The sequence below is a fragment of the Fringilla coelebs genome (assembly GCF_963513975.1).
Source record: "Fringilla coelebs genome assembly, chromosome: 31".
Lineage (NCBI taxonomy): Eukaryota > Metazoa > Chordata > Aves > Passeriformes > Fringillidae > Fringilla > Fringilla coelebs.
Genome location: NC_140057.1, coordinates 1,630,532 through 1,655,290, shown reverse-complemented (window position 1 = coordinate 1,655,290; position 24,759 = coordinate 1,630,532). Strand labels below are relative to the sequence as shown.

Below are 24,759 nucleotides of genomic sequence, written 5' to 3'. Positions count from 1 at the left end.
AGCGCAGCCGCAGCCGCTCGGCCTGGGGTCCCCAAAGGCCTCAGCAAGCCCCAAGTGCCTCCCAGGAACCCTCAACCCCCTCCAACCCAGCATCCCCCACATCTTCCCCCATGACACTGGCCATGGCCACGTCCCCACTTGTTACTGCCCATGTCCCACCATGTCCTCACCCAAGGCTGTCTCCCCACCACGTTTCCATCCCTGTCATTGTCCCACACATCTCCATCCATGCCTGTGTCCCCCATGTCCCCATCCCTGTTCATATCCATGTGTCCCCTTGTCAGCCTCCATGTGTCCTACCATGACCACAGCCTTGTCTTAGTTCAATGTCTAGTTTACATCAATATTGAATATTTAAAAGCAATAAAGAGAAATGAAAACAATATCAAGGCCAAAAGAAAAGGATTTCCTTGTCCATACCAGCTGAGGATCCACTGCTTAGGTAGAAGGCAAGAACCTTTTTTTCATAGAAACCAAGTTTTTATCCCACTGTCTCCAAAATCTTGGTCTTTTCCCCATTTTTTCACCATTTGGCTGCAGAAGAGACTCTTGGGCAAGAGGAAATCAGAATCATGGAATCCCTGAAGTTGGAAAAGAACTTGTCCTGGTTCAGGGCAAATCTGGGAGAGAACCCCCAAAAGGGTTCCTCTGGAAAGCAGATTCAATCAGCCCCTCCCGCAACTGGTTCAGGAAAAATAAAATACCTCCTTGGAGAAAAATGGAAAAAACTGTTTATTACACAATAAAACCTAATCAGTGTTAAACTATAAAACCTCTTGCTGCTCTAAAACAGAGACAAACTCACAAAGTCCCTCCGTGGGCTGTAGCTCAGCTCACTCAGTCTCTTATCAGTCCCTCCGGCGCTGGAAATGCCGCGGCCCAGGCCCGGCCCGGTGGGCCACAGGTGTGAGCTGCCGGTGCTCTGCTGGTGCTCAGGCCAGAGCAGGTTCAAACAGGTCCAAAGAAAAGGGGAAAAACCACAGCCCAGGGAACTTCTTTGCCTCAGCTAGCTAAAACTAACTAAAAGCCAAGGAGAGCTCTGTCCCGCTGTCTGTCCATCCACAGACAACACAGTGCAGGAGCAGGAATGTGGAGGAGTGAGTGCAGTGTCTGAAAACAAACTGTGCACTGCTTCTCTCCCCCTTCACGCTCAGGATAAGTCTTAGAATGTCAAAACATATTATTCAGCATGCACAAAACAGACTGGGAATACAAACATCATACAGTCAACCCAGAATATACCTCCAAGATTTTCCAGTACTCCTTGATGCCACCAGAAGATAAGATTGAATGCAAAAGATTTTATGGGGTTGGAAGTTGACAAATCTGCTCTCCCCAAGGAATTCCCATTGTTGGTCTGTGTCCCAATGGATGCTCCTGCTGCTGGGTTTATCTAGCTGCCCACAGGGAACCAGGAAGATGTGGAGCCTCCAAGCCAGGTGTCTTCCCAGCACAGATCACCAGGACCACAGATCACCAGGGCTCTGCCCAACGGGGTCACCGGGGATCATCCAATGTGGATCCTCTCATGGGGGATGGAGCTGGAGCAGCACACGAAGCTCTTCCAGCACTCAGGGCACTCACAGGGCTTCCCTTAGTGGCACCTCCGTTGGTGCTGGGTCAAGGTTGAGCTCTGTGAGAAGCTCTTCCCACACTCCCCACACTCGTAGGGCCTCTCCCCGGTGTGGATGCGCCGGTGCCTGGTGAGGGTGGAGTTGTGCTTGAAGCCTTTCCCGCAGTCGGGGCAGCGGAAGGGCCTCTCCTCTGTGTGAATCCGCTCATGTACGAGGAGATCGGAGCTCCTTGGAAACCTCTTCCCACACTCAGGACACTCGTAGGGCCTCTCCCCGGTGTGGGTGCGCTGGTGTGTTGTCAGCACCGAGAGCCACCAATAGCTCTTCCCACATTCCAAGCAGGTGTAGGGCCGTTCCCCTGTGTGGATCACCTGGTGCTGATTTAGGGCCCAGCTTTCTATGAAGCTCTTCCCACATTCCCCACACTTGTAGGGCTTTTCCCCAGAGTGGATCCTCTGGTGTTGCATCAGGCGACCCTTCCGCCTGAAGCTCTTCCCACACTCCCCACATTCAAAGGGCTTTTCCCCAGTGTGGATCCTCTCGTGTTGCATCAGGCTGGAGCGCTCTCTGAAGCACTTCCCACATTCCCCACACTCATAGGGTTTTTCCCCAGTGTGGATCCTCTGGTGTCTCATCAGGTGACCCTTGTAGCTGAAGCTCATCCCACATTCCCCACACTCGTAAGGCCGCTCCCCGGTGTGGTTTACCTGGTGTCGCACAAGGCTCCTCCTCTGCCTGAAGCTCTTCCCACATTCCCCACACTGAAAGGGCTTTTCCCCAGTGTGGATCCTCAAATGTTGGATCAGGACGGAGTTGTGGCTGAAGCTCTTCCCACATTCCCCACATTCAAAGGGCCGTTCCCCAGTGTGGATCCTCTGGTGGTGCCTCAGGCTGGCGCTCCAGCTAAAACGCTTCCCACACTCCCCACACTCAAAGGGCTTTTCCCCAGTGTGGATCCTCTGGTGCTCCCTCAGGCTGGCGCTCCATCTGAAACACTTCCCACACTCCTCACACTCATAGGGCTGTTCCCCAGTGTGGATCCTCTGGTGCTGGATCAGGTTCAAGCTCCGACTAAAACCCTTCCCACACTCCAAGCACTTGTGGGGCTTCTCCCTGCCATGAGGCTTCTCCACCAGCTCTGAGCTCCGGCTGGATCTCCGAACACCTTCCTGGCTTAGGGGGGCTCTTTCCTCCCTGCAGCTCCGTGGGCTGGGTTTGCAGCCCCTCCTCGTGCGGAGTCTCCAGGGCTTTCCCTCCTCCTCCATCCAGACACAACCTGGGAATGAAAAATCCTGGTTTGGGGTAAAAAAACAAGATGAGAATGCCTTTGGTTGGGAGTTCCTCCATGCCCAAGTTCATCTCATTAAGTCACTGGGCATCTTGTTCTCTAAGAACCTCCAAAACACCAAGATTCAGCACAAAAATCCTCCAAAAATCAAAACACAGATCAAAAACTTCCCAAATATCAAGATTCAGCAAAAACCCCCTCCAAAATATAAAGATTCAGAACCCACAAAAAAACATAGCGCCAAAAATTATCCCAAGAAAGCTCAGAAATACCAAGATTCACCCCTGTGAAAATCGTAGATCCCCCTCCCTGGTCACCTGTTGCATGCGGGGGGACACGCTCCTGGGGCTGGGGGGGAGGCTGCAGATACAGGGAGGGGTGGAATCTTGTGGTTCTTCCTGTTTCTGCTCCTCCTCCTCCTGTGTCTTTACTCTTCCTCACACTCCTTCCTGCTATTCCTCCTTCTCCTGCACAATCCCACCTTCTCCTCCCATGTGCAGTGTTTGACCATTCTGTTCCTCAACCCTGCTTCTCCTTCCCTTCTCCTCCTGCCCCCAGGCCCAGCACCCACTGCCGGCTCCCTCTTCCCCCCAAACCCACAGCATCCCACCGCAGGGGCAGGGATGGAGCTGGCCCAGCTCGGGCTGGGGCAGCGCTGGGCTCTTGGCCGCTCCCGCCCGCACTCGCTCCCCACTGCAGCCGCTCCCGCCAGCACAGAGCGGGGGGGCCCGGCCTTGGCGCTGCCCCACTCCCACCTCCCCAAATTCCCCTCGCGGGGGGCGCTGGGGCCAAACGGGGAGCGCAGCTGGGGAACGCTGCGAGCTGCGGCTCTGCCTGGCAACTGGTGAGTCATCAGCAGTGCGTGCTCTGATTGGCTGAGCACTGCCTGAGGGCTGGGGCTGCACCAAGGGGGGACACCCTGCTCCAGGGGGGATGTCCTGCAAACGGGGGACCCCATGAAAGGAAAGAGAAGGAAAGTGTCTTTACAAACAGATGCTGTGAATCCACTCAGAGGCCAGGGAATTGTACATAAAGAAGTGACAGGAGAAGACATCAGGTTCAGAAAATGCTTTTAGTTGATGCTGCTCATCATTATTAGTTGTTAATAATTGATGCTGTTATTATTTGATGCTGCTGTTATTAGACTGCTGCTCAGCCAAGATCCTGCTAAAATCATGAACTCCGAGAAGAACAACGGACTTAACAGAGACATGAATATTGTTTGCTAAACAAAAATAGGGAGCATATTAGGAGGGGTGTATGTATTAGGTGGATTGGGATGTCTGTACCTCTCAAGTACTTGAGCCAATGTGTAAAGGGCAGATATTCAATTATCTCCCTTGCAATTCATGTCTGCAATTCTTTACTCTAGTGCAATTCTCCACCTAGTGCAGGCTGGAGATAAGGGATTCACATTTAAAGCAGCAGGCTCTGGCCAGAATCCTGTCTCCTGGGAAATCTCTCCCACAGGAAGCTGGGCTGGCACTGACCCTGCCTGGGCACTTTGCTGTTCCCAACACCCACCCAGGACATCGGCTCCTGCCTAAGGAGTGCAAAGCAGCCCCACTGGTGGCCAAGTGGCCCATGCCAAGTGTCCCTGAGGCCACAAACAGCCGCCAGCACAGCTCAGCACGGGGGGACCCCTCAGCCTCGGCTCAAGGGCTCTGAGGCCCCGGAGATTTGCACTCCCCGCCGGCAGCAGCAGCAGGGGAGGCCGCCACTCAGCTGCCCTGAAGGCAACGCAGCAGCAGCCAGGGCTCCACAGCGGGCCAAGCCCCTGCGCCTGCCCACACATCCTCTGCTCAAATCCTCTGCCTGGCCACCCTCCTCGGCATCTCCAGCCCCTGGGGCCAAGCCTTGCTGCCACTGCTGCAGCTTCAGCGCTTGCTGGGCCTGCCCTGCCACAGCTGCTGGGGAACACAAGGCCACAATTCCACTCTGGGGCTCACTTACACTCACACACTGGGCTGCCTGCGATTGCATGGCTGCAGAATTCACCGTGTATTTTCCCATAAAATTTTTTACATTGTATTTCTCTACTCAGGTTTGGTTTGTCTTTGCCTTGGGGAAAGGAATTACCATGGGTTTTTTTCCAAGGGATGTTACACCACTCAATGGAGATGAGTTTAACATCTCAACAGACTGAAACAGCCCAAAAGATGCCCACAGAGATAACGACCAGCAACAAAACATCAACCAACAGCAGCAAACAGCAACCAACAGCTACCCCAGACACTGCCCCCGGCAGAGCTGGAGACACCTGGTCTGGAAAAGGCTGAGAAGGAAATCCAGGAGTGTGCACCTCATCAACATCACAGGCAAAGCAATCCGGGTCCCACAGCAAACCAAATACTAACAACTACACAACTTGGAAACAATGAACATTAAACCAGTGGATTTAGATTGGTTCAGACTGTATCCAATTTAGGAAAAATCCAGTAAAACTCACATGTCTCATGGAATGATTTTCTCTCCACACCCAGGCTATTTGTGAAAGAAATTATTTCTTTGCACATCCTGGCCAAAAGAGCACCCTGGCCAGAATAAGGTAAAGCCTTGATTTAATGTTGTTGGAGACTTCTTGCTCTTCCCCCAGGTTTGGTCACAAGACTGCACCATTAGCATGTCTTCCCTAATATTCCTACTTTCATATTGTTGGTTTGGTTTGTGACAGGGGTGTGAGAATCAAGTTTTACTCTTAGGAGAAGTATGAAAAACGTTTATTCCCTTGGGGGGTTTTGTGCATGTGTGTGTGTGTGCCTGCTAGCCATGGCAAAATTTTCATCTCGGTTTTTCCATGTTCACCTTCAGGCTGCATTCTGAAAAATCAGAAGAGCTTCAAAGGTGACTCTTTAACACATAAAGAGTTAAAAAGTATTGTTAAAAAAAAAAAAAGGAGAAACAAAAAGCAGTGAGGGGAAAGGGTGGGAACCCCTGGGTCACTGGATGGCTGCTCTGGAAGAGAAGCTTCATTCCAGCCAGCCTGGAGAGGAGCTTTAGAAATGCAAATTAACACTGATGGGGCAAAGTGTGGGCAATGTACCTGGGTCTCTTGCCTGGGGCAGGAATTGGGCTCATTCCCTCTGCCCCTCACCCCAAGCTCTGCCTGCTTGCACTGATGGAATTTGCACAGCTCCAGGCAGAGCCCCTGCTGAGGATATCTGACTCTGCAACAGAAATGGGTTCAGCTGCAAAGGGAAACAGCAAATGGAGAATCTTCTGAAAGGTCACTTTAAAAAGTTGGGGGGAATCATCCCTCTGCCCACTGCAACACCTGCTGTCACTCTCTGTGTTATATAGGGGGTATTAGACCACTTTATTTTGGGATTTGGTGGGGGTCTTTTGTGTTTTTTCGTTATTTAGGAAAATCAGTTAGGAATCCAAGAATGTTATGGTTAAATTACAGAAAAGCAATCAATTGATGCAGCCCTGGCTCCTGAGGGAGCACTAAAAATGGGCAAAAGCTGAAAGGCCACCAGGACAAATCCCACAACACCATGGACCAGCCCCTGGGAACCCTCAGGAACTCATTTCTGGAGCCAAGGAAACCATTTCTCATTCAGTGGCATCGTTAGATTACAAGCTGTCCTCCAAATAATAACCAGCCAGACAGCTCCAGCTCCTGACCTTCCTGCTGACCAATCCACTGGAATGAGGAACACAACATTTCACCAGGGGATGGGATCAGATCATCTGTTAGCAGGAAAAGGAGGAGTTGTGGAAAATTAAATGACTCAAGCTGCTGTTGGCAAATAGATGACAAAGGAAAAGTGGTGAAGCAGATAACAAAGGAAATAAGAAAGCAGCTCATGTACTGATCCAAACCTGGAAAGGATGGGAATGGGACACGGTTTTGTGGCTCCCTGGCAGACCATGGGTTAGAAGAATGCTGTTCCTCCTCTCGTGTGCTGTGAAAAATTCGTATTTTATGATTGGCTTTTTGCAAATATCAAAATGAATATTATATGTGTTGCTTTAGAAAATAATGCTGCATTAATTAGTGTGTTAAATATAGTTTTAGGTTATAACAAAATGTTAAAATAGAAACCATGCTATGTAGGCTACTTTTTTTAAAGAAAGGACTTGCAGCAAGCTAGCAGCCACAGGACACCTAAATCTTTTAGAGAAAAAGAATTCATTGCCCTCTTAACAGAGGAAATGAACTTGATGGCCCTCAAAGGCTCCATTAGAATTAGGAGGAAGAAGTTGAGGATGACCAGACAGAATCCTTTGTTTGAATGGAATTTATGCATCATGTATGAACTGTATGAATATGCAACAGGCTGTTGATTTAAGGGTTAACCTTTTGTTAAGGGGTGTCATTTTTCGGGCTTGTGCTGCCCATAAAAAGGCATCCAGGACATCCATAACTCTTTGTTTTTATTGTCTCATATTGAATTAATTCAAACTGTCTAAATTATTATTACTCTAATTGTACTACTATTTTTATAATTATTTTACTGCTAGTAAACCTTTGAAATTTTAAAAACAAGTGATTGGCGTTTTTCACATGTGCTACAGCAGCTCTCATCTTTTTACCATGCCCCACACCTGGAGAGTGCAGCTCATTCAGCAGGTGAGCCAGGGGATGCAGGGGGCAGCCAGGCCTCCTGATCCAGAAACGGCTCCAGAAGGACAGGGAATGCGGGCAATGAGAATAATCCCTAAACCAAAGAGGACCCAGGAAGAAAAAACAGAGTCAATGAGTTCAGTGAGTCTGGAGATAGGGTCAGGGACTCCTAGATAAGGAAGTAATGGGAGAAAGCATCAGTTTCAGAAAATGTTACTAATTTACATGGACAGCTGGTCACAGTCCCACTAGATTACTGAACTTCGCAGAGTAAAACAAAGACTTAACAGAGCCATGAATATCGGCTGTTATACAAAAGTGGGGGTGCACATTAACGAGGACATGCAGTTGGCAGATCGGGAAGTCTAAAACTTCCAAATACCTCAGCCAGTGGGCAAAGGGAGAGGGAGATGAGGCCGGGAAAACGAGGATAAAAAGGAGGCTGCGAACTACAACAATGGCAGAGACCGCGCGGCAAATGCCCCACGGCCTCTCCCTCTGCTCAGCAATAAAGTCACTTGCACAGGACTCCTCTGGCTGCCCCGGGCACAGAAACCTCCGGCGACGGGAATTTCCCCGCACAGCCCCGGCACGGGGCAGCCCCCTCTGGCCCAGCCACACGAACCGGGCCGAGCCAGCGCTGCTCCGCCAGCGGCTCCTGCCGAGGCAGCGCCGGCAAGGAGACCGCGGGCCGGGGATGCCCGGGAGAGGCCCCGAGCCCCTGGGAAGCCCCTGCAGAGCCACGGAAGCGGCTCCTGGCGGGACCTGTGAGCCCGCGGGGGATCCCGCTGGAGCAGCCCGTCCCCGAGGGACTGTGTCCCGTGGGAGGGACCCCAGGCTGGAGCGGGACAAGGATTCCTGTCCCCGAGGGGAGGCTGCGACATGAGCTGGCTGTGACCCCCAGCCCCTGCGCCTCTGGGCGGGCAGAAGGGACGGAATGCGGGATGGAGTCAAGCCCGGGAAGGAGAGAGAAGTGGGGGGAGGATATTTTCGTAGGAATTATTTCAGTTCTCATTCTCTTGCCCTGGTATATTTGATATTAAATTCAATTAATTTCCGCAAGTCAGGTGTGAGTGGAATGAATATCGATTTTGTCGATTATGGATTTTGTCCTTACAAACAAGCTGGGGGTCTGCTGGTAGATCGAACCAGCACTGAGAGATAAAAGAAACAATGGGAAAGATTCCACTGATTGATGAACGGGAAAAGATATTTGCTTTTACAAACGAACTTTAGCTTCGCTGATAAATGAAACTGAACATGGAAAGCAACAATGAGGGAAAACCCTAAATACCATAAGAAATAAAAATTAAAAGGGAGGGTTATACATTAGAGGGAAATGTTCGGTATCAAGCGTATCGGGAGGTCTGAACATCTCAAGTATCTCAGACAACGGGGAAAGAGAGAAGGGAAATGCGGCTGGGAAATTGCGATAAAAAGGGAGACTGCATCCTCCAAAAATCTGAGAGACCCCGGGGGAATGCCCCAGAGCCTCTCCCTCTATTCCAATAAAATAAAAGGAATTCTCTGTCTCTCTTCTCTGTTTTTGGACATGTACCTCTGATGTTTGTGGATTAATTTTCCTGAAAAGTGTGTTCAATCGCCCGTCACCAGCGATTGAACCGTCCCCACCCTTACGCAGACCCTCGAGCCTTTCCTTGTGTGCTCTGTTCCCTGCCCAGGTGAGGAGGGAAGTGACTGAGAGGTTTTGGTCTCTCTCCAGCATCCCCTGCTCCGGCCTGGGCTCCTGCCGGGGCTGCAGGCGGGTCCCTGCTCCGTCCCGCACTCACCGCAGCTCCCAGCGTCCTCAGGTCCCGGTCACGCCGAGCTCCGGGCGGTTCGGGGCAGCAGCGGCGGCTCCTTGGCCTCCTGCCCGGGCCGGGCCCAGCGCCGGGGCCGCGCCTCAGCCGCGGGTTCCGAGAAATGCCGGAGTTCGGGAAGGGAGGCGGGGCCGTGCCGTGTGCAGAGCCCGCGCTGTGTGCACAGCCCGCCCCTCGCCGCCATTGGCTGATTCTGCCGTCACTCTTAGAGCTCGCGCGTTGATTGGTCAGAGTGGGGCCAAGCACGGCCCCTAGTGCCCCCCCCCCCCAGGGCGCCCCTGGCTCGGCAGAGCCGCCATTACCGGAGCGTCTGTGCAGGCCCGGGAGTTGGCGGCAGCTCCGGAGCCTGGTGAGGCGGCGGCGACAGCGGAGCTCGGAGGCGGCCCCAGCGTAGCCTCCGGGGACGGGGCAGCCCCCTCTGTCCCAGCCACACGAACCGGGCCGAGCCAGCGCTGCTCCGCCAGCGGCTCCTGCCGAGGCAGCGCCGGCAAGGAGACCGCGGGCAGTCGCTCCCGCAGCGCCCTCAGCCCAGGGCCCACACGGCCCGGACACGGCACAACCCACCCGCCCGAGCCCCCTGCCGCCCCCGAGGCCCGCAGCGAGCCCCGAGCCCCCGCACAACCCAGCGCGGCTCCCACCTGCGCTGCGGCCGCCTCCGAGCTCTGCCGCCGCCTCACCGGTGGGTCCCCGTCACCCCCTGTGTGATCGCGGTCACTCCCAGTATGGTCTAAATCGCTCCCAGTAGGATCCTGTTTGCCCCAGCACGGTCCCAGTGGCTTCCAGTCATGCTCTGTACGGTTCCTTTCACTCTCAGTCCCTCTCAGTAAGAGCCCACTTTGACCCCAGTCACCTCCAGTATGAGCCCAGTCACACCTTACCCGATGCCATTTGCCCCCGCTGTGGTCCCAGTTGCTCCCAGCATAAGTCCAGTCACCTCCAATACGATCCCAGTAACTCCCAGACACTCCCAGTACTATGCCAGTCACTCCAAGTGTCACCCAGTCAGTCCCAGTATGATCCCAGTATGACACCAGTATGGGCCGACTGCTCCCAGTATGATCCCAGTTGCTCCCTGCATTATTTCAGTTTCTCCTATTCACCCCTGTTATAAATGATCAAATCTGCAGCCAAATTTAAAAAAAATTAAACAAAGATTTATTAGATCAATAACAAAATATGATTTAAAAAAAAATCCACCACAGCCTGTTGTAATGTGTTTTTATTTTGCAGGTTGTTTGATTTGTCCTTTTGGAGTTTTTTTCTCTCTTCCCCCCCCCCCCTCCTCGAGTCAGAAGGACACAGACCTGCCTTTGTTATTCAATTGAGCCAGGTGTCTTATCTCTTTGCTACTTCGAAGCTTTTCTGCCCGAGTTTCAACCCTTCCTCCCCCACAACCCGTTGTTAACCCCTCCTGTCCCAAGCAGTTTTCATCCCTTGTCTTCCCTGCCTTGTGTTCCACCCACAGTTCTTTCATTGTATCCTCCCTTGACTGCCCCCCTTTATAAACTGTTGTTTGTCCCCAGACCAGGGGGTTCTTTTCCCAGTCTGTCCCAGTCCCTCCCCAGCAGCTCCTGCTGTTTCCCAGATTCTGCCCCCCCTCACCTCATTCCCAGGCACTGGGACCCCCCTGCACCCCCTTTCCCGGGTATCCTCCTCCCCCAGCCCCTGGATCCCCCGTTTCCGTGACCCTGGGGACCCCCGGGCCCCCATTCCCGGCCATCCCGCCCTTCCCAGACCCCAGACCCGCCCTTTTCCTCGGCATTTGCACCCCCAGATCTCCCAAATTTCTGCGTACCCCCAGTTCTTCACTCCCGGCGCTTCCTGGAAGGGGTTCCAGGGGTCCCGAAGGGTCCTCCGGGGTCCCAGGGGGTCTCAGCGAGGATCCAGTGGGATCCAGATAAATTCCCTGGAATTCCCCTTTTCCCTCGTCTCCCTTTCGTGTCTCCCAAGCTGCGGCTCCGGAATCCGCCCAGGGACCGGGGACTGCCCCGGCCCTGGGACCCTCTGAACCGCAATTTCCGGACACGGGGAACCCCCCGAACTTCCATTTCCGGGCGAACCCCCCTTCCTGGGCACAGAAAACGCCTTGAACTTTCATTTCGGGGCAGTGGGACCCCCTGTGCCCTCTTCCCCGATAACCCCTGCGCCCCCTTACCTGGAGCCTGGAACCCCCTCAACCCACATTCCTGGGCACCGGGATCCCCCTGAACCCCCATTCCCAGGCACAGAAACGCCCTGGACCCGCATTTCTGGGCACCGAGACCCACTGCATCCCCTTATCCAGCACCGGGACCCTCCCCGAACCTCAATTTCTAGGCACTGGAACTCTCCTAAACCTCAATTTTCAGGCACCAGGACCCCTTGAATCCCGGAACCCTGGAAGGGAACCCCCCTGAACCCCATTTCCTGGGCACCGGGACCCCACTGCGTCCCGTTATCCAGCACCGGGACCCCCTCGAGTCCCCCATTCCTGTGAATGGGGACCCCCTGCAGCCCCTTCCCCAGCACCAGACCCCAGCCAGGCCATTATCTGGCACCGGGACCCCCCTGAACCCCGATTTCCGGCAAGGGTCTCCCCCTTAACCCATTTTCTGAGCACCAAGAACCCACTGCATCCACTTATACAGCACTGGGACCCCCTGAACCCCCATTCCGCTGCACCAGGACCCCCGTGCACCCCCATATCCGGGACTGGAACCCCCCAACCCTCCATTCTCAGGCGCTGGGATCCCCCTGCACCCCCTTATCCAGCCCGGGGATCACTCTGCACCCCTTCATCCAGCGCCAATGCCCCCCCGCACCCCCTTTCCCAGCCCTCCCCCTCTCAGAGACCCCAGCCCCCGCTTTTCCTTGACCCCGGCACCCCCTGGACCCCCACTCCTGCCTTCCCAGCCCCCACCCACCACCTTCCTCAACACCGGGGACCCGTGCACCCCCTTTCCTGGGTAGAGGGACCCTCTACACCCCCCATTGCCCTCACCCCCCTTCCCTTGACCTGGGACCTCCTGAACCTCCTTTCCTGGGCATGGGGACCTCCCTGCACCCCCTTATCCGGTACTGGGACCCCCTCCTGGACCCCCCTCACGTGTTCTGGGACCCCCTACACCCCTCCCCGGCCCTCCCGCCCTTCCCAGACCCCAGACCCGCCCTTTTCCTTCACCTTTGCACCCCCAGATCTCCCAAATTCCTCTGTCCCCCCAGTTCTCCACTCCCGGCGCTTTCTTAAGGGAGTCCCAGGTGGTTCTCAGAGGGCTCCAGGGCGGTCGCAGCGGGATCCAGAGGGATTCTCTGGAATTCCCCCGTCCCCTCCCCCCCCGCCCTCCTCGGTCCCTTTGGCTTCCGCGTCCCAACCTGTGAGAGCGGGATCTGCCCGCCGACCGGTGACGTCACTGACAGATCGGGCTGCTATTGGTGAAGAGAAATAGCGGGACCAATGGCGGGGCTGGAGGCGGCTCTGGGGCAGGGCCAGAGCAGGGGGCGGGCCCGGGGCTGTGGGCGGGGCCGCAGCGGAGCAGCGCCATGGCTGCTCCTGGGGGTCCTTGGGGTCCTGGGGGACCCGGGGGGCGCGACCAAAGGTGAGTGGGAACCCCGAAACCGGGGAGCCTCTGAACTGCAATTCCTGGGCACCGGTAACCCCCTTAACTTCTATTTCCGGGAATCGGAACCTCCGTAAACCTCCATTCTTGGGCAGGGAAACTCCCCTGAACCACATTCTGGGTCCTGTGATCCCCCTCCATCCCCTTCCTTAGCACTGGGACCCCCCTGAACACCCGTTCCTGGGCACGGAGACCCCGTGAACGTTTTCATGGCCGTGGAACCCCCCTGCACCCCTTTATGTGGCGCCGGGTCCCACCTGATCTCCCATTCCTGGGGTTCAGTATCCCTTTGAATCCCGAATCTCGGCACGGGAACCCCCCTGAACCCCCATTCCCGGGCATTGGGGCACCCCTGAATCTCCATTTCTGGGCACCGGGACCCCCCTGCACCCCCTTACCCAGTACCAATCCCTCCCTGCAACCCCTTTCCTGTCCATCCTATCTTCCCCAGACCCCCCTTTTCCTTGTCCCTGAGACCCCCTGGGCCCCCATCCCTGCTTTTCTCAGGCCCCAGGCTCCTCTTTCCTCTGTATCAAGGACCCCTTTGCCCTCCATTCCAGCCATCTCAGATCTTCCCACCTTGTGATCCCTCTTTCCTCAGTACTGGGGACCCCTGGACCCGCTTTCCAGGGCACAGGGATCCCCCGGAACCCCATCTTCCCTCTCCCAGTCCCTGCACAACCTCCCCCCCTTCCATAATCCTGGAACCCCCTGAGCCCCCATTCCTGGACACCAGGACCCCCTGCAGGCCCTTTCCTGTCCATCCCACCTCTCCCACCCTGCACACCCTTTCCTTGGCCCCAGGATCCCCAAACGCCTCCCCAGCTCTCCCAGTTCCCCTTTCATTGTTCCATAACCCCCTCAGCCCCCCCAAATCTCTGTCTCCCCCCAGTTCTCCACTCCCTGCGTTACCTGAAATTGGCAGTGTCAGAGCCCAGCCCGGGGGTCCCCCAGTTCCTGGCCATTGGATACCTGGATGGGATCCCCTTCGTGCACTACGACAGCGAGCGGGGACGGACGGAGCCGCTGACGCAGTGGATAAAGGATGGAGCCGAGCCGGGATACTGGGAGGGGCAGACCCGGAAGAGTGTGAGGAACCAGTACATGGCTGCTGGGAACCTGGATATCCTGCGGGAGAGATACAACCAGAGCAGGGGTGAGTGGGGGGATCCGTGGGGCTGGGATGGGGCTCCATGGGCCTGGGGTGGGATCTATAGGGCTGGGATGTGGATTCGCAGGGCTCCAAGTGGCTGAAAATGGGGATCCATTAGGCTGCGATGGGATAGCTTGTGATCCACGGGTTGGGATATGGATCCATGGGCTTGGGATGGGAACTATGGGCTTGGGTTGGGATCCATGGGGCTGGCGTGGGAACTGTGGGGCTGGGATTAGGATCTATGGGGCTGGGATTGGATCTGTGGAGCTGGAATGGGATCTGTAGGGCTGGGGTGAGGACCCATAGGGCTTGGATGAGGATCTGTAAGTCTTAGGTATGCGTTCACAGGGCTCCAAGGGGCTGAAACAGTGATCTATTAGGCTGGGATGGGATGGGATGGGATGGGATGGGATGGGATGGGATGGGATGGGATCTCTGGGCTTGGGTTGGCTTCTGTGGGGCTAGAATGGGAACTGTAGGGCTGGGATGAGGATCAGTGGGGCTGGGATGGGATCTGTAGGTATCGGATGTGGATTCACAGGGCTCAAAGGGGCTGAAAATGGGGATCCATTAGACTGGGATGGGATATTTTGTGATGCACAGGTTGAGATATGGATCCATGGGGCTGGGATTAGATCCATGGGTCTGGGATGGGAACTGTGGGGTTGGGATAGGAACTCTAGGACTAAGATGGGGATCCATGGGGTTAGGATGGGGATTAATGGGGCTGGGATGGGATCTGTGGGGCTGGGATGTGGATCCATGGGGCTGGGATGAAGCTCTGTGGGTCTGGGATGGGATCTGTTGGGTTGGGATCCAGGGGGTTGGGATGTGGATCCATGGGGCTCCAAGGGGCTGGAATGAGGCTCTGTGGGTCTCCATCAGAGTCTGGGGCTCCATAGGGCTGGAATGGGGCTCTGTGGGGCTGGGGCACAATTCCATGGGTCTCTGTGGGTACAATTCCCCCAGGTCTCCACACCGTACAGCGGCTTTCTGGCTGTGAGCTCCTGTCTGACGGGAGCATCCGTGGATCCCAGCGGGCTGGCTACGACGGGCGGGATTTCATCTCCTTTGACCTGGGATTCGGGAGATTCGTGGTGGCCGACAGCGGTGCTGAGGTCACCCGGAGGGGCTGGGAAGAGGATGGGACTGTGGCTGAGGGGCGGACGAATTACCTGAGGCACGAATGCCCGGAATGGCTCCGGAAATACGTCGGGTACGGGCAGAAGGAGCTGGAGCGCAAAGGTGGGAGCAGAATTCCTGTGGGAGTTTGGAATTTGGGAATGGAGGACTTGGGAACACGGTCATTCCTGTGAGAATTCTATGGGTAGGTCTCACCTCCATCCTATTCCCATGGAATTCCATGGTCAGATCTCACCCCAGTCCCATTCCAGTGAGAATTGCATGGGCAGATCTCACTCTCATCCCATTCCAGTGGGAATTCCATGGTCAGTTCTCATTCTCATCCCATTTCAGTGGGAATTCCATGATCAGATCTCACCCCAGTCCCATTCCAGTGGGAATTCCATGATCAGATCTCACCCCAGTCCCATTCCAGTGGGAATTCTGTGGGTAGATCTCAGTCTCATCCCATTCCAGCGGGAATTCCATGGTCTGAACTCACCCCAGCCCCATTCCAATAGGAATTCCGTAGATATCTCTCACCATTATCCCATTCCAGAGCCCCCTGATGTCCATGTGTCTGGAAAAGAGGAACATGGGACGCTGTTCCTGTCCTGCCACGCGTACGGATTCTTCCCCAACACCATCGCAGTCAGCTGGATGAAGGGGGGTGATACCTTGGATCAGGAGACGGAGCGGGGCGGGGTCGTTCCCAACAGCGACGGCACCTTCCACACCTGGGCCAGGATCGAGGCGCTGCCGGAGGAGCGGGAGCAGTACCGGTGCAGGGTGGAGCATCCCAGAATGCCGGAGCCCGGGATCTTCGCTTGGGGTGAGGCTGGGAATGTGGGGATTGGGAATTGGGAATTCCCAAATGGGGATTCCCCTCCCCATCCTCACAATCCCGCGTTTCCCAGAACCGACATCTGGCAGGAATCGCACCGTGGTGGTCGCTGTGCGCCTCATCGCTGCCATCCTCATCCTCATCCTCATCCTCATCGGATTCGGCGTCTGGAAGCTCCAATCCGGTAATACACGGGATGGGGGTCGGGAAGGGACACGGATCCACCCGGCACCATTCTGGGACTCCTGTGCCACTGACACTGATCCACTTTGTTTCCACAGGGAGGAGGGACAGGAGTGGATACAACCCAGCAGCCGGTGAGTTCCAGTGGTGGATCCAGCTCTGGATCCCCTCTGTGCAGATCCCAGGATGGATCCTGGGGTTAATCCCAGTGTGTGATCCATGCTGGAATCTCATGGATCTTCTCTATCTGCAGAGAAGGACATGGGAACCAATGGCTTGAGCACAGGTACAGAGCGGGATCAGGGTGCGATTCCAGAGGGGGCTCAGGGCAGGATGGACGGACTGCCATCAGGGAGAGATTCCAGATCAGAGCAGAGTCCAGAGTGGGATCAAGTGGAATTGTAGAGTGGGATTGAAGCTGGATTCTGGAGTAGGATCAGTTGGGATGGATGGAGCAGGATTGGTGTGGGAGGGATGGAGTGGGATCAGGGCTGGATTCCAGACAAGAATCAGGTGGGATGGAATGGAGAAGGATCAGGTTGGGATTCCAGAGAAGAATTGGGGTGAGAAGGGGTGGGATGGATGGAGCAGGGTTGGGGCAGAATGATGGAGTGGGATCACCTGGGATGGATGGAACAGGAATTCAGCGGGATTGGGGTGGTATCACATGGGATTCTGGAGCAGGTCCTGCTTTCCATAGACTTCAGCCAGCTCCATCCTATGGAATGGGGGCAGGGACAGGGTGACACTGTGATCCTCTCTCACATACTGGCAGGAATCACTGCCTGAACAATCCACAGAGCTGGATCCGGCCCCCTCCCTCTTCCCAGGAAAGCTGAGAGCTGCCAGCAGAGCTCATTGCACTTCTCCCACTCACCCCACTTGGTAACAAACAGGTCCATTTTCCATTTTCCAATGCTTTAAAGGCAAGAACCACAAATATTCACAATGCTTCGCTTCTGGTATGAAATTATCCTGCTTGGGGCAGTAAATCCTGCTTTGGTGAATTAATTTTTCTTTGGGCAATAAATCCAGATTCCCTCCTTCAGTCTGGTAGTTCATCTCTGGGAGCCAGGAATGGGAATAGGGATGCTGGGGACAGGGATGGGGTCACTGGGAGCAGGGCTGGGGACACCAGGAACTGGGATGGGGACACCAGGAACTGGGATGGGGACACCAGGAGCAGGATGGGGACCCCAGGACTGGGATGGGGACACCAGGAGCAGGATGGGAATATCAGGAGCAGGATGGGGACTTACCAGCCATGCCTGGCTCCATCCCCTGGAATCCATTTCCCGCTCCATGTCCCATGTCCGAGGTGTCCCCAGGAGGGTTTGGGTGCGTTGGGTTCCTGGAGGGGCAGTGGGATGGGGGGAGGAGCCAGGCCAGGCCTCGTTGTCCCCAGTGGTCCTTGAGTGTCCCAAAATCAGGGCTTGGGATCTCAGAGAGGTTCCCTTGCCTTGACCACGGCCATGACAGGAGCACGAGATGGCCATGAGAATGACCATGAGTGACACAACCCCGAGATGACCATGAGCATGGGATGACCATGACTGTGACCATGACCACGACATAACCACAACCCTGACCATGAGATGATTTGGACCAAGAGATGACCCTGGGTTGGCCATGGCACAACTACAGCCTTGAGGTGACCCTGGCATGATTGTGGCCATGAGATGACCGTGAGGTGACAATGACACGGTCATGAAATGACCATTACAGTGAGATGACCCTGAGCATGAGATGATGGTGATCAGGAAATGGCTATGACCATGAGATGGCCACGTCGATGAGATGACCATAAGATGATCATGACAATGGGATGACCACGAGATGACCGTGACACCACCATGGACACAAATTATGAAGGCCTTCAGATGACCATGACTGTGACTGTGACAAGATCTTGACCAAGAGGTGACCATGAGATGACCACAGTTGTCTCACACCATGGCTATGTGGTGATCCTGACCATGAAATGATCATGACACAACCATGGCTATGAGACGATTGTGGCCATGAGGTGACTGTGAGATGATCATGAGATGATCGTGACCATAAGATGATGGTGATGATCGTAACTGAGGGAAATAAGAAAAGCCTTACAGTATAAGGAGCTTTCCCCCCTTTGTTCAATCCTCTTCACTTCCGTTCACTTCTGTTCACCAAAAGGCACTCTGGGAAGGTTCATCTGCGGGTTGGTGGTCACCTTGTGTGTGAGGCAGGGATTGGCTGGGGAGACATGTAGATACGACATGATGAGAGAGCTGATTGGGTAAAGGGACACATCAGTAGCAACACTGCAGTGGCAGGCAGACAATGTGTGCTTATTTCGGTTAAGTTTGGTCAAGTTTGGGTTAAGCTTCAAGTATAAAAAGGCTTGGTTGATTACAATAAACGATCTTCTTTGGAGCAAGCAAGGAGGCCTGTGTGTCTTTGATCCCCATTGCTATGCATGACCATGAGGTGGCTATTATTGTCATCATGACATAACCATGACCATGAGATGACCATGATATGATCGTGGCCATGAGTTAACCACGAGATGACCAGGAGGTGACCGTGACCATGTGATGACCATGATGGTGACCATGCCCACGAGATGATCATGACCTTGAGAAGACTGTGACCATCAGATGACCATGACACAGCCATGAGCATGAGATCGTGACCATGAGAGGACCATGAGCATGAGATGATTGTGATCAGGAAGTGATCATGAACACGAGATGTTGGTGCTCAGGAAATGTCCATGACCGTGACTATGACATGACTGTGGCCATGAGTTAGCCATGAGATGACCATGACCATTTCATGACCGTGAGCATTTCATGACCATGACACAGCCATTACGTGATCAAGGTCATGAGGTGACCATAACTTAACCATGGCCATGGGGCCATAAAGACCGTGAGATGAACAAGAGATGACCATGGCCATGATACAATAATGACCATGAGATGATCATAACAATGAAACAACCATGAGCACGAGATGATTATGACCAAGAGATGACCATGATAGGACCACAACACAATGGCCATGAGACCATTGGGACTATGATGTAATCATGAGATGACCATGACCGTAAGACAACCACGACCATGACAGGATCAAGACCATGACATGATAGTGTCCATGAAAGGGCCACAAGATGATCATGAGATGACCATGACCATGCAATGACCATGACACAACCATGACCTTGAGATGACTGTGACCATATGATGACTATGACCATGATATGAACTTGACAGAACTATGACCATGACTGTGAACATGACCATGAGATGACCATGACCATGAAATGATGGTGATCAGGAAATTATCATCACCATGAAATGGCCATGAGATGACTGTGACTATGAGATGACCAGGACCAAGGACCATTAGAACAATATAACCATGAGCATGAGATGATTGTGACCAAGAGATGACCATGAGATGACAACAACACACTGAGGCCATGTGTGATCATGATCATGAGGTGACTGCGATATGACCATGAGATAACCATGACCATCAAATAATGGTGATCAGAAAATGGCTGTGACCATGACCATGACACAACCACAGCCATGAGATGACCATGAGACAATCATGAGATGACCATCATCATAACACATTTGTGATAATGAGATGACCATGACCATGACATGACCCTGACTGTGACTACAACACAGCCATGGTCATGAGATGACCATTACAATGAGATGACCATGAATGTGAGATTACTGGGAGCATGTGATGAGTGTGACCAAGAGATGACCGTGAGATGACCACGCTCATGAGATCATCGTGACCATGAGATAGCCATGAGCTGATCATGATATGATTGTGACCATGAGATGAGCATAACAATGAGATGACTGAGAGGATGAGATGATGACTATCAGCAAATGACCATGACCATGCAAAGGCCATGAGACTACTGTGATCATGACCACAACCATGACCCAACCATAGCCCAGAGATGACCATGGTAAGATTGTGGCAGATGAGTTGAACATGAGATGATCATAAAATGACCGTGACCATGCAATGACCGTGACCATGACCATGACACGAGCAGGACCATGGGATGAGCATTACAAAGAGATGACCATGAGCATGAGATGATTGTGACCAAGAGATGGCCATGAGATGATCACAACACACCATGGCCATGTGTGATCACGATCATGAGGGGACTGTGAGCTGACCATTCCAGTGAGATAACCATGAGCTCAGGATGATGGTCATCAGGAAATGACCATAGCCCTGAGATGGCCCTGAGATGACCATGACCATGACACAGCTGTGATCATAAGATGACCAGTACAGTCAGATGACCATGAATGTGACCATGACAGGACTGTGACCATGAGATGGCCATGAGCATGAGATGATTGTGACCAAGCCATGACCACAGTGCAGCCATGGCCATGTGGTGGTCAAGACCATAAGAACGATGCCTTAAAAAAATAATAAATAATAAAAAAATAAGCCTTAACTCTTCATATGAAGTGTTGCAGGTTCTCTTGTGAGTGCCAGCGGGGCTGGGGGGACACACGAACCCCCAAAATCAGCAGGGGATGGAGCGGGGGGTCCCGGCCGGGCCCGAGGCCACGGGGAGGGGCTGCGGCCGCCGGCGGCTCAGGAGCTCTGAGGGCAGAGAAAAGGGGGTGACACCGGGCTGGGGGGCCCCGGGGGGAGCACACATGCCTGGGGGTAGGGGGGACGTGGCCCTCAGGACCCCCCCTCACCTTCTTGCACAGGTAGAAGCCGAGCCCCAGCACCAGGAAGACGAAGCCCAACACGGAGCCCCCGATTCCTGTCAGCATCTTGGTGCAGGTGGTGTCCGGTGTCATCTCTGGGGGGTCTGCAGGGGTAAGGACTCCCAAAACCTCTCACAGACACCCCAAACCCCTCTAAGCACCCTCCCAGTCACTCCCAGCCCATCCAGGACCTCCTGAAACCTCTCCCCAATTTCTTCCCAACCTCCCCAGGACCCACCAAAGCCTCTCCCATCCCTCTCAGAGGATCCCACTACCCCATTCCAGTTGCTCCCCACCCTGCTAAGACCCCCAAACCGTCTCCCAGTTCCCTCCCAGCCCCACCAGGACTCACCAAGACTCCTCCCAGTCTCTTCCCAGCCCAACCAACCTCAACCCAACCACTGCCATCCCCAGTCTCCTTCCAGCCCCTCCAGGTCCACTCAAATCCCTCCGAATTACACCCAGCACCCCAAACTCCCACCCAGTTGCATCCACCATCCCCACCTCCCTCCCAATTACATCCAGCACCACAAACTCCCTCCCTGTGCCCACCAGGACCTCCCCAACCCCATCCCAATCCCACCCTCCCCAGCATCCTTCAAGCCCCTTCTCAGCCCTTCCAGACCCACCAGCCCCTCTCCCACTTTCAACCACACTCTCTCCAACTCCTTCCCAGTCACTCGCAGCACGTCCCAGTGGCTGTCCCAGTGCCCCCAGTGCCTCCCCCGTGCCCCAGTCGCAGCTTGGGGGGTGCTCAGGGCTGACATGCTCCACTTGCCACCTGCAGGTGACCCCGCACTGGGGGCAGTTTCCAGCAGCACCAGGAGCTGGTGCGTCCAGTCCCCACTAGGGATCACGTTGGTGGCCACCACAGAGAGCTCCTGCTGGCCCTGGAACCCCCTCAGCTGGATGTGGGCAGGGCAGAAATTCATCATGGAGCAGAGCAGGCGGCTGGTGCTGGGCTGGGAGCTCGACGGCACCAGTGAGACTGACACGGTGGGGGGAACTGGGAGAGAGCGGGGACACACTGGGATCAGCTGGGGGAAACTGGGAGAGAGAGGGAAGAGGTGGAATGGCCTTGAGAGAGACTGGGAATGAAGTAGAAGGGATTGGGAATGGACTGGGAATTGCCTGTGAGAGACTGAGATTGGACTGGGATGGATTGGGATGGACTGGGAGAGATGGGAGGGGATGGAGGGGCACTGGGAGAGAGGGTGGGAGTCCTACAGTGAACTGGGAGCAGACTGGGAATGGACTGGGAATGGGCTGAGAAGGAGTGGAAGGGACTGGGGTGGCACTGGGATGGAGCAGACAGGGGCTGGCTAAAGCCCCATGGAGGACTGAGGCTTAGAGATAAGAAAATGCCAAGTCATAGTAACTAAGCCAGAAGCCCTCTCTCCGGTCCTCCAGGCTAGCTTATCTCTCTGTGACCCTATAGGCTATTTCCCCCCTAACCCTTACAATTGGTCAGTTCCTGAGCCCTTGTACCCCTATATAAGGGGCTACTTTAGCCCATACTGGGAGAAGAGCTGTCACCAGAACCCTTCACAGACCCCTCAATAAAACCACCGTGGGACCAGCCTAGGCCTCTTCCCTCTCTCTCTCTTCATGTGCTGCCTGAAGCCAAGGCAAGGCACCTTTAGCAAGCTGAGAGCTGAAACTATGAAAGAGCTGAGATCACTAAAGCTGAAAATCACTGAGCTTGCTAAGGTGGCCACGGCTATAGAGCAGTTCAGGTTTTGGACACCCGGCCTCCAGAAGGCTGAGCTATCCGGGCCAAGACTGCTCAGCTGGGGCCCACTGACCCTGCAGGAATCCAGCTACCTGGCTAGAAGCAGCCCCGTGGCTTTTCAAGTGACGCACTGAACAGGTGAAGAATACTTCCCAGACGGAGCAGCGTTTTTCTTCAAAAAACTGTAACTGCCGTTCGGACAAGCGCCCCCGCTGTGGTGCGGCTCCTATGTTTTAGTAGGGATTCTCAGCAGGGACGGTTGGATGACCCTCAAACCATCAGACATCTGAACAAATAAAGTTCTGAGGAGCCAGCCAGAGCAGACGTCTCCCAGCAGCCCCTTAGACCCAAGGCTGAAGAAGTATGTAAATTTATACCAGCCTTATAGCACGCTAAAAATTTCTTTTTGTCCTCTCTGTTTTTTGGGGGGTTTTTTTCATTTTTTTTTAATCTCGTTTTGGCTGCTGGGAGGAATAGATAAAATGGGATTGAAAAATAGTACCTTAAGGCAGTCCCAAACCGAGAGAGACTTATATTTACTAATCCTAGAAATCTTCTAACAACTTCTCTTTATCAAATGGTAAACTTTCTAAGACTAACCTAAAGAAATTTATAAAATGGATACTTTCTCAGTTTCCTGATACTAACACAGAAACAATTACTAAACAATTACTAACACAGAAACAATTACTAAAGACCCATTCTGGGACGCTGTCGGGGCAGCATTATATAACCTACAAACTAACCAGGATTGCTTTGTAACTCAGTATATGCCATTATTTCACTTAATAACGAAATCTGTAGAGAAAGCAAACAAAACTAGCTCACATTTCGCAAGAGAGACAGATGCCCCTTCATATGCTAAGCAACATGATAAACATCTTGCATTGGAATGAGATTCCTTGCTCCGGGAAACCCTGGGTCCTACTGCATCCACAGTATCTGCCTCGCTCTCTGCGCTGTCCATCCTAAAACCCCCTCCTCCGCCGCCCGCGGGGTCTGCGCCGTCCCTCCCCTCCCCGCCCTTCCCCCTGAATGCGGCGAAGACCAGCCCACCCTCTGAGAGCGCAGCCGAACCCTTCTCCACCGGCACGGGTCCCGGCCCCGCGGGGGCTCAGCCCGGTGCCGCCGCGGCTACTGCCGCCCTCTCCCCAAACCTCATCGCCGCTCGCCCCGCTTCCGCTGCAGCCCCTCCCGTAGGGTCTCCGCCTCCGCCCGCCCGCCTTCCCCCGCCGCTCCTCCCGCGCCCCATCCCTGGCCCGGCTCCCCCACCTTCCCCCCGCGCCGCGCCGTTACCGATCCGAGCCCCGGTCCCGGCTGCCGCCGCTCCTGTGTCCGCGCGTACGCCCGCTCCCCGCAGCCTGCCTGTGGCAGCAGGAGCCCCCCCGTGTGCAGTCACGCCCCAGCTCCAGCAAACCGCGCTGTATCCGCGCGACGCCATGCCGATATCACGATATCACTGTCCCCCCAACCCCGCCACCCCCTTGTCCTCGCCCCCGTACTATCCAACCTTCCTCCTACCCTCCATGTCACCCGAATGGAATCTCGAGACCCCCACGGTGCTGCCCCTCCCTCCCATCCGTGTGTACCCTGCGCTGCCACCCCAGCTCCGACGGTGTCTCCCCCTGGCCGAGCTCTGCCACGCGCCTCCTCACGGCCTCCAAAGCCTTTGAATAAACCCGCTTCTAGAAGCCGTAAAAATGCACAGGACACAGACTGCCCGCCTTAACCCCTCATTGGAGGCCGGCAGCAGTTCAGTGACTCTGGTTCTGATACAGTGGACATGGATCCACGGGCTCTAATTAAGAGAGAGGCGACTAAGGCAGGTGATTGGCAGATGGCAGAAAAAATAAATGCTTTCCCTGTAGAGTACAGACGGGAGAAATGGAGGCGAGTTGGCAATAAAGACATGGAAGCCAAACTCAAATAAGGAACTCGTACATTTAAGAAATAGAGCCAAAGAACATGGCAGAGGTTCACATATTTTTAGAAATTTCTTAGAAGCTATGTTCTCAGCACGTCTTGCTTCTGCATGACATTAAAAACATATCGTACTGCCTGCTTTCTCCAGCAGAATATATTTTATGGGAAAGGCATTGGAAAAAACAATTAAA

At 54.4% G+C, this 24,759-nt stretch overlaps 3 protein-coding genes across 8 annotated transcripts in view; 2 read left to right on the top strand and 1 right to left on the bottom strand.

The window, feature by feature from the left end:
- LOC311164359 (class I histocompatibility antigen, F10 alpha chain-like) overlaps positions 1-21,719 on the top strand; it is a 109,308-nt gene extending 87,589 nt beyond the window's left edge. The window contains exons 7-9 of one of the 6 annotated variants that reach the window (XM_084223790.1): positions 16,407-16,439; positions 20,914-21,025; positions 21,701-21,719. In XM_084223790.1, coding sequence (XP_084079916.1) covers positions 16,407-16,439; positions 20,914-21,025; positions 21,701-21,704 — 149 coding nt within the window. In that variant the 3' untranslated portion in view covers positions 21,705-21,719. Of the gene's footprint in view, positions 1-16,251; positions 16,288-16,406; positions 16,440-16,853; positions 17,202-20,913; positions 21,026-21,700 lie in introns of those variants that run through there. The other 5 variants (XM_084223795.1, XM_084223792.1, XM_084223794.1 and 2 more) reach the window with 5 other exon arrangements.
- Positions 1-24,759, top strand: part of LOC311164361 (uncharacterized protein) — a 185,950-nt gene that overhangs the window by 138,773 nt on the left and 22,418 nt on the right. The gene's annotated exons all lie outside the window — the stretch shown is intronic.
- Positions 727-11,350, bottom strand: LOC311164317 (uncharacterized protein; the record flags this gene model as incomplete). The annotated part of the gene is made up of 5 exons (XM_084223725.1): positions 727-2,866; positions 9,223-9,456; positions 9,555-10,001; positions 10,131-10,225; positions 11,263-11,350. The coding sequence occupies 5 exons, from the start codon at positions 11,348-11,350 to the stop codon at positions 1,595-1,597; spliced, it is 2,136 nt and encodes a 711-aa protein (XP_084079851.1). The 3' UTR covers positions 727-1,594.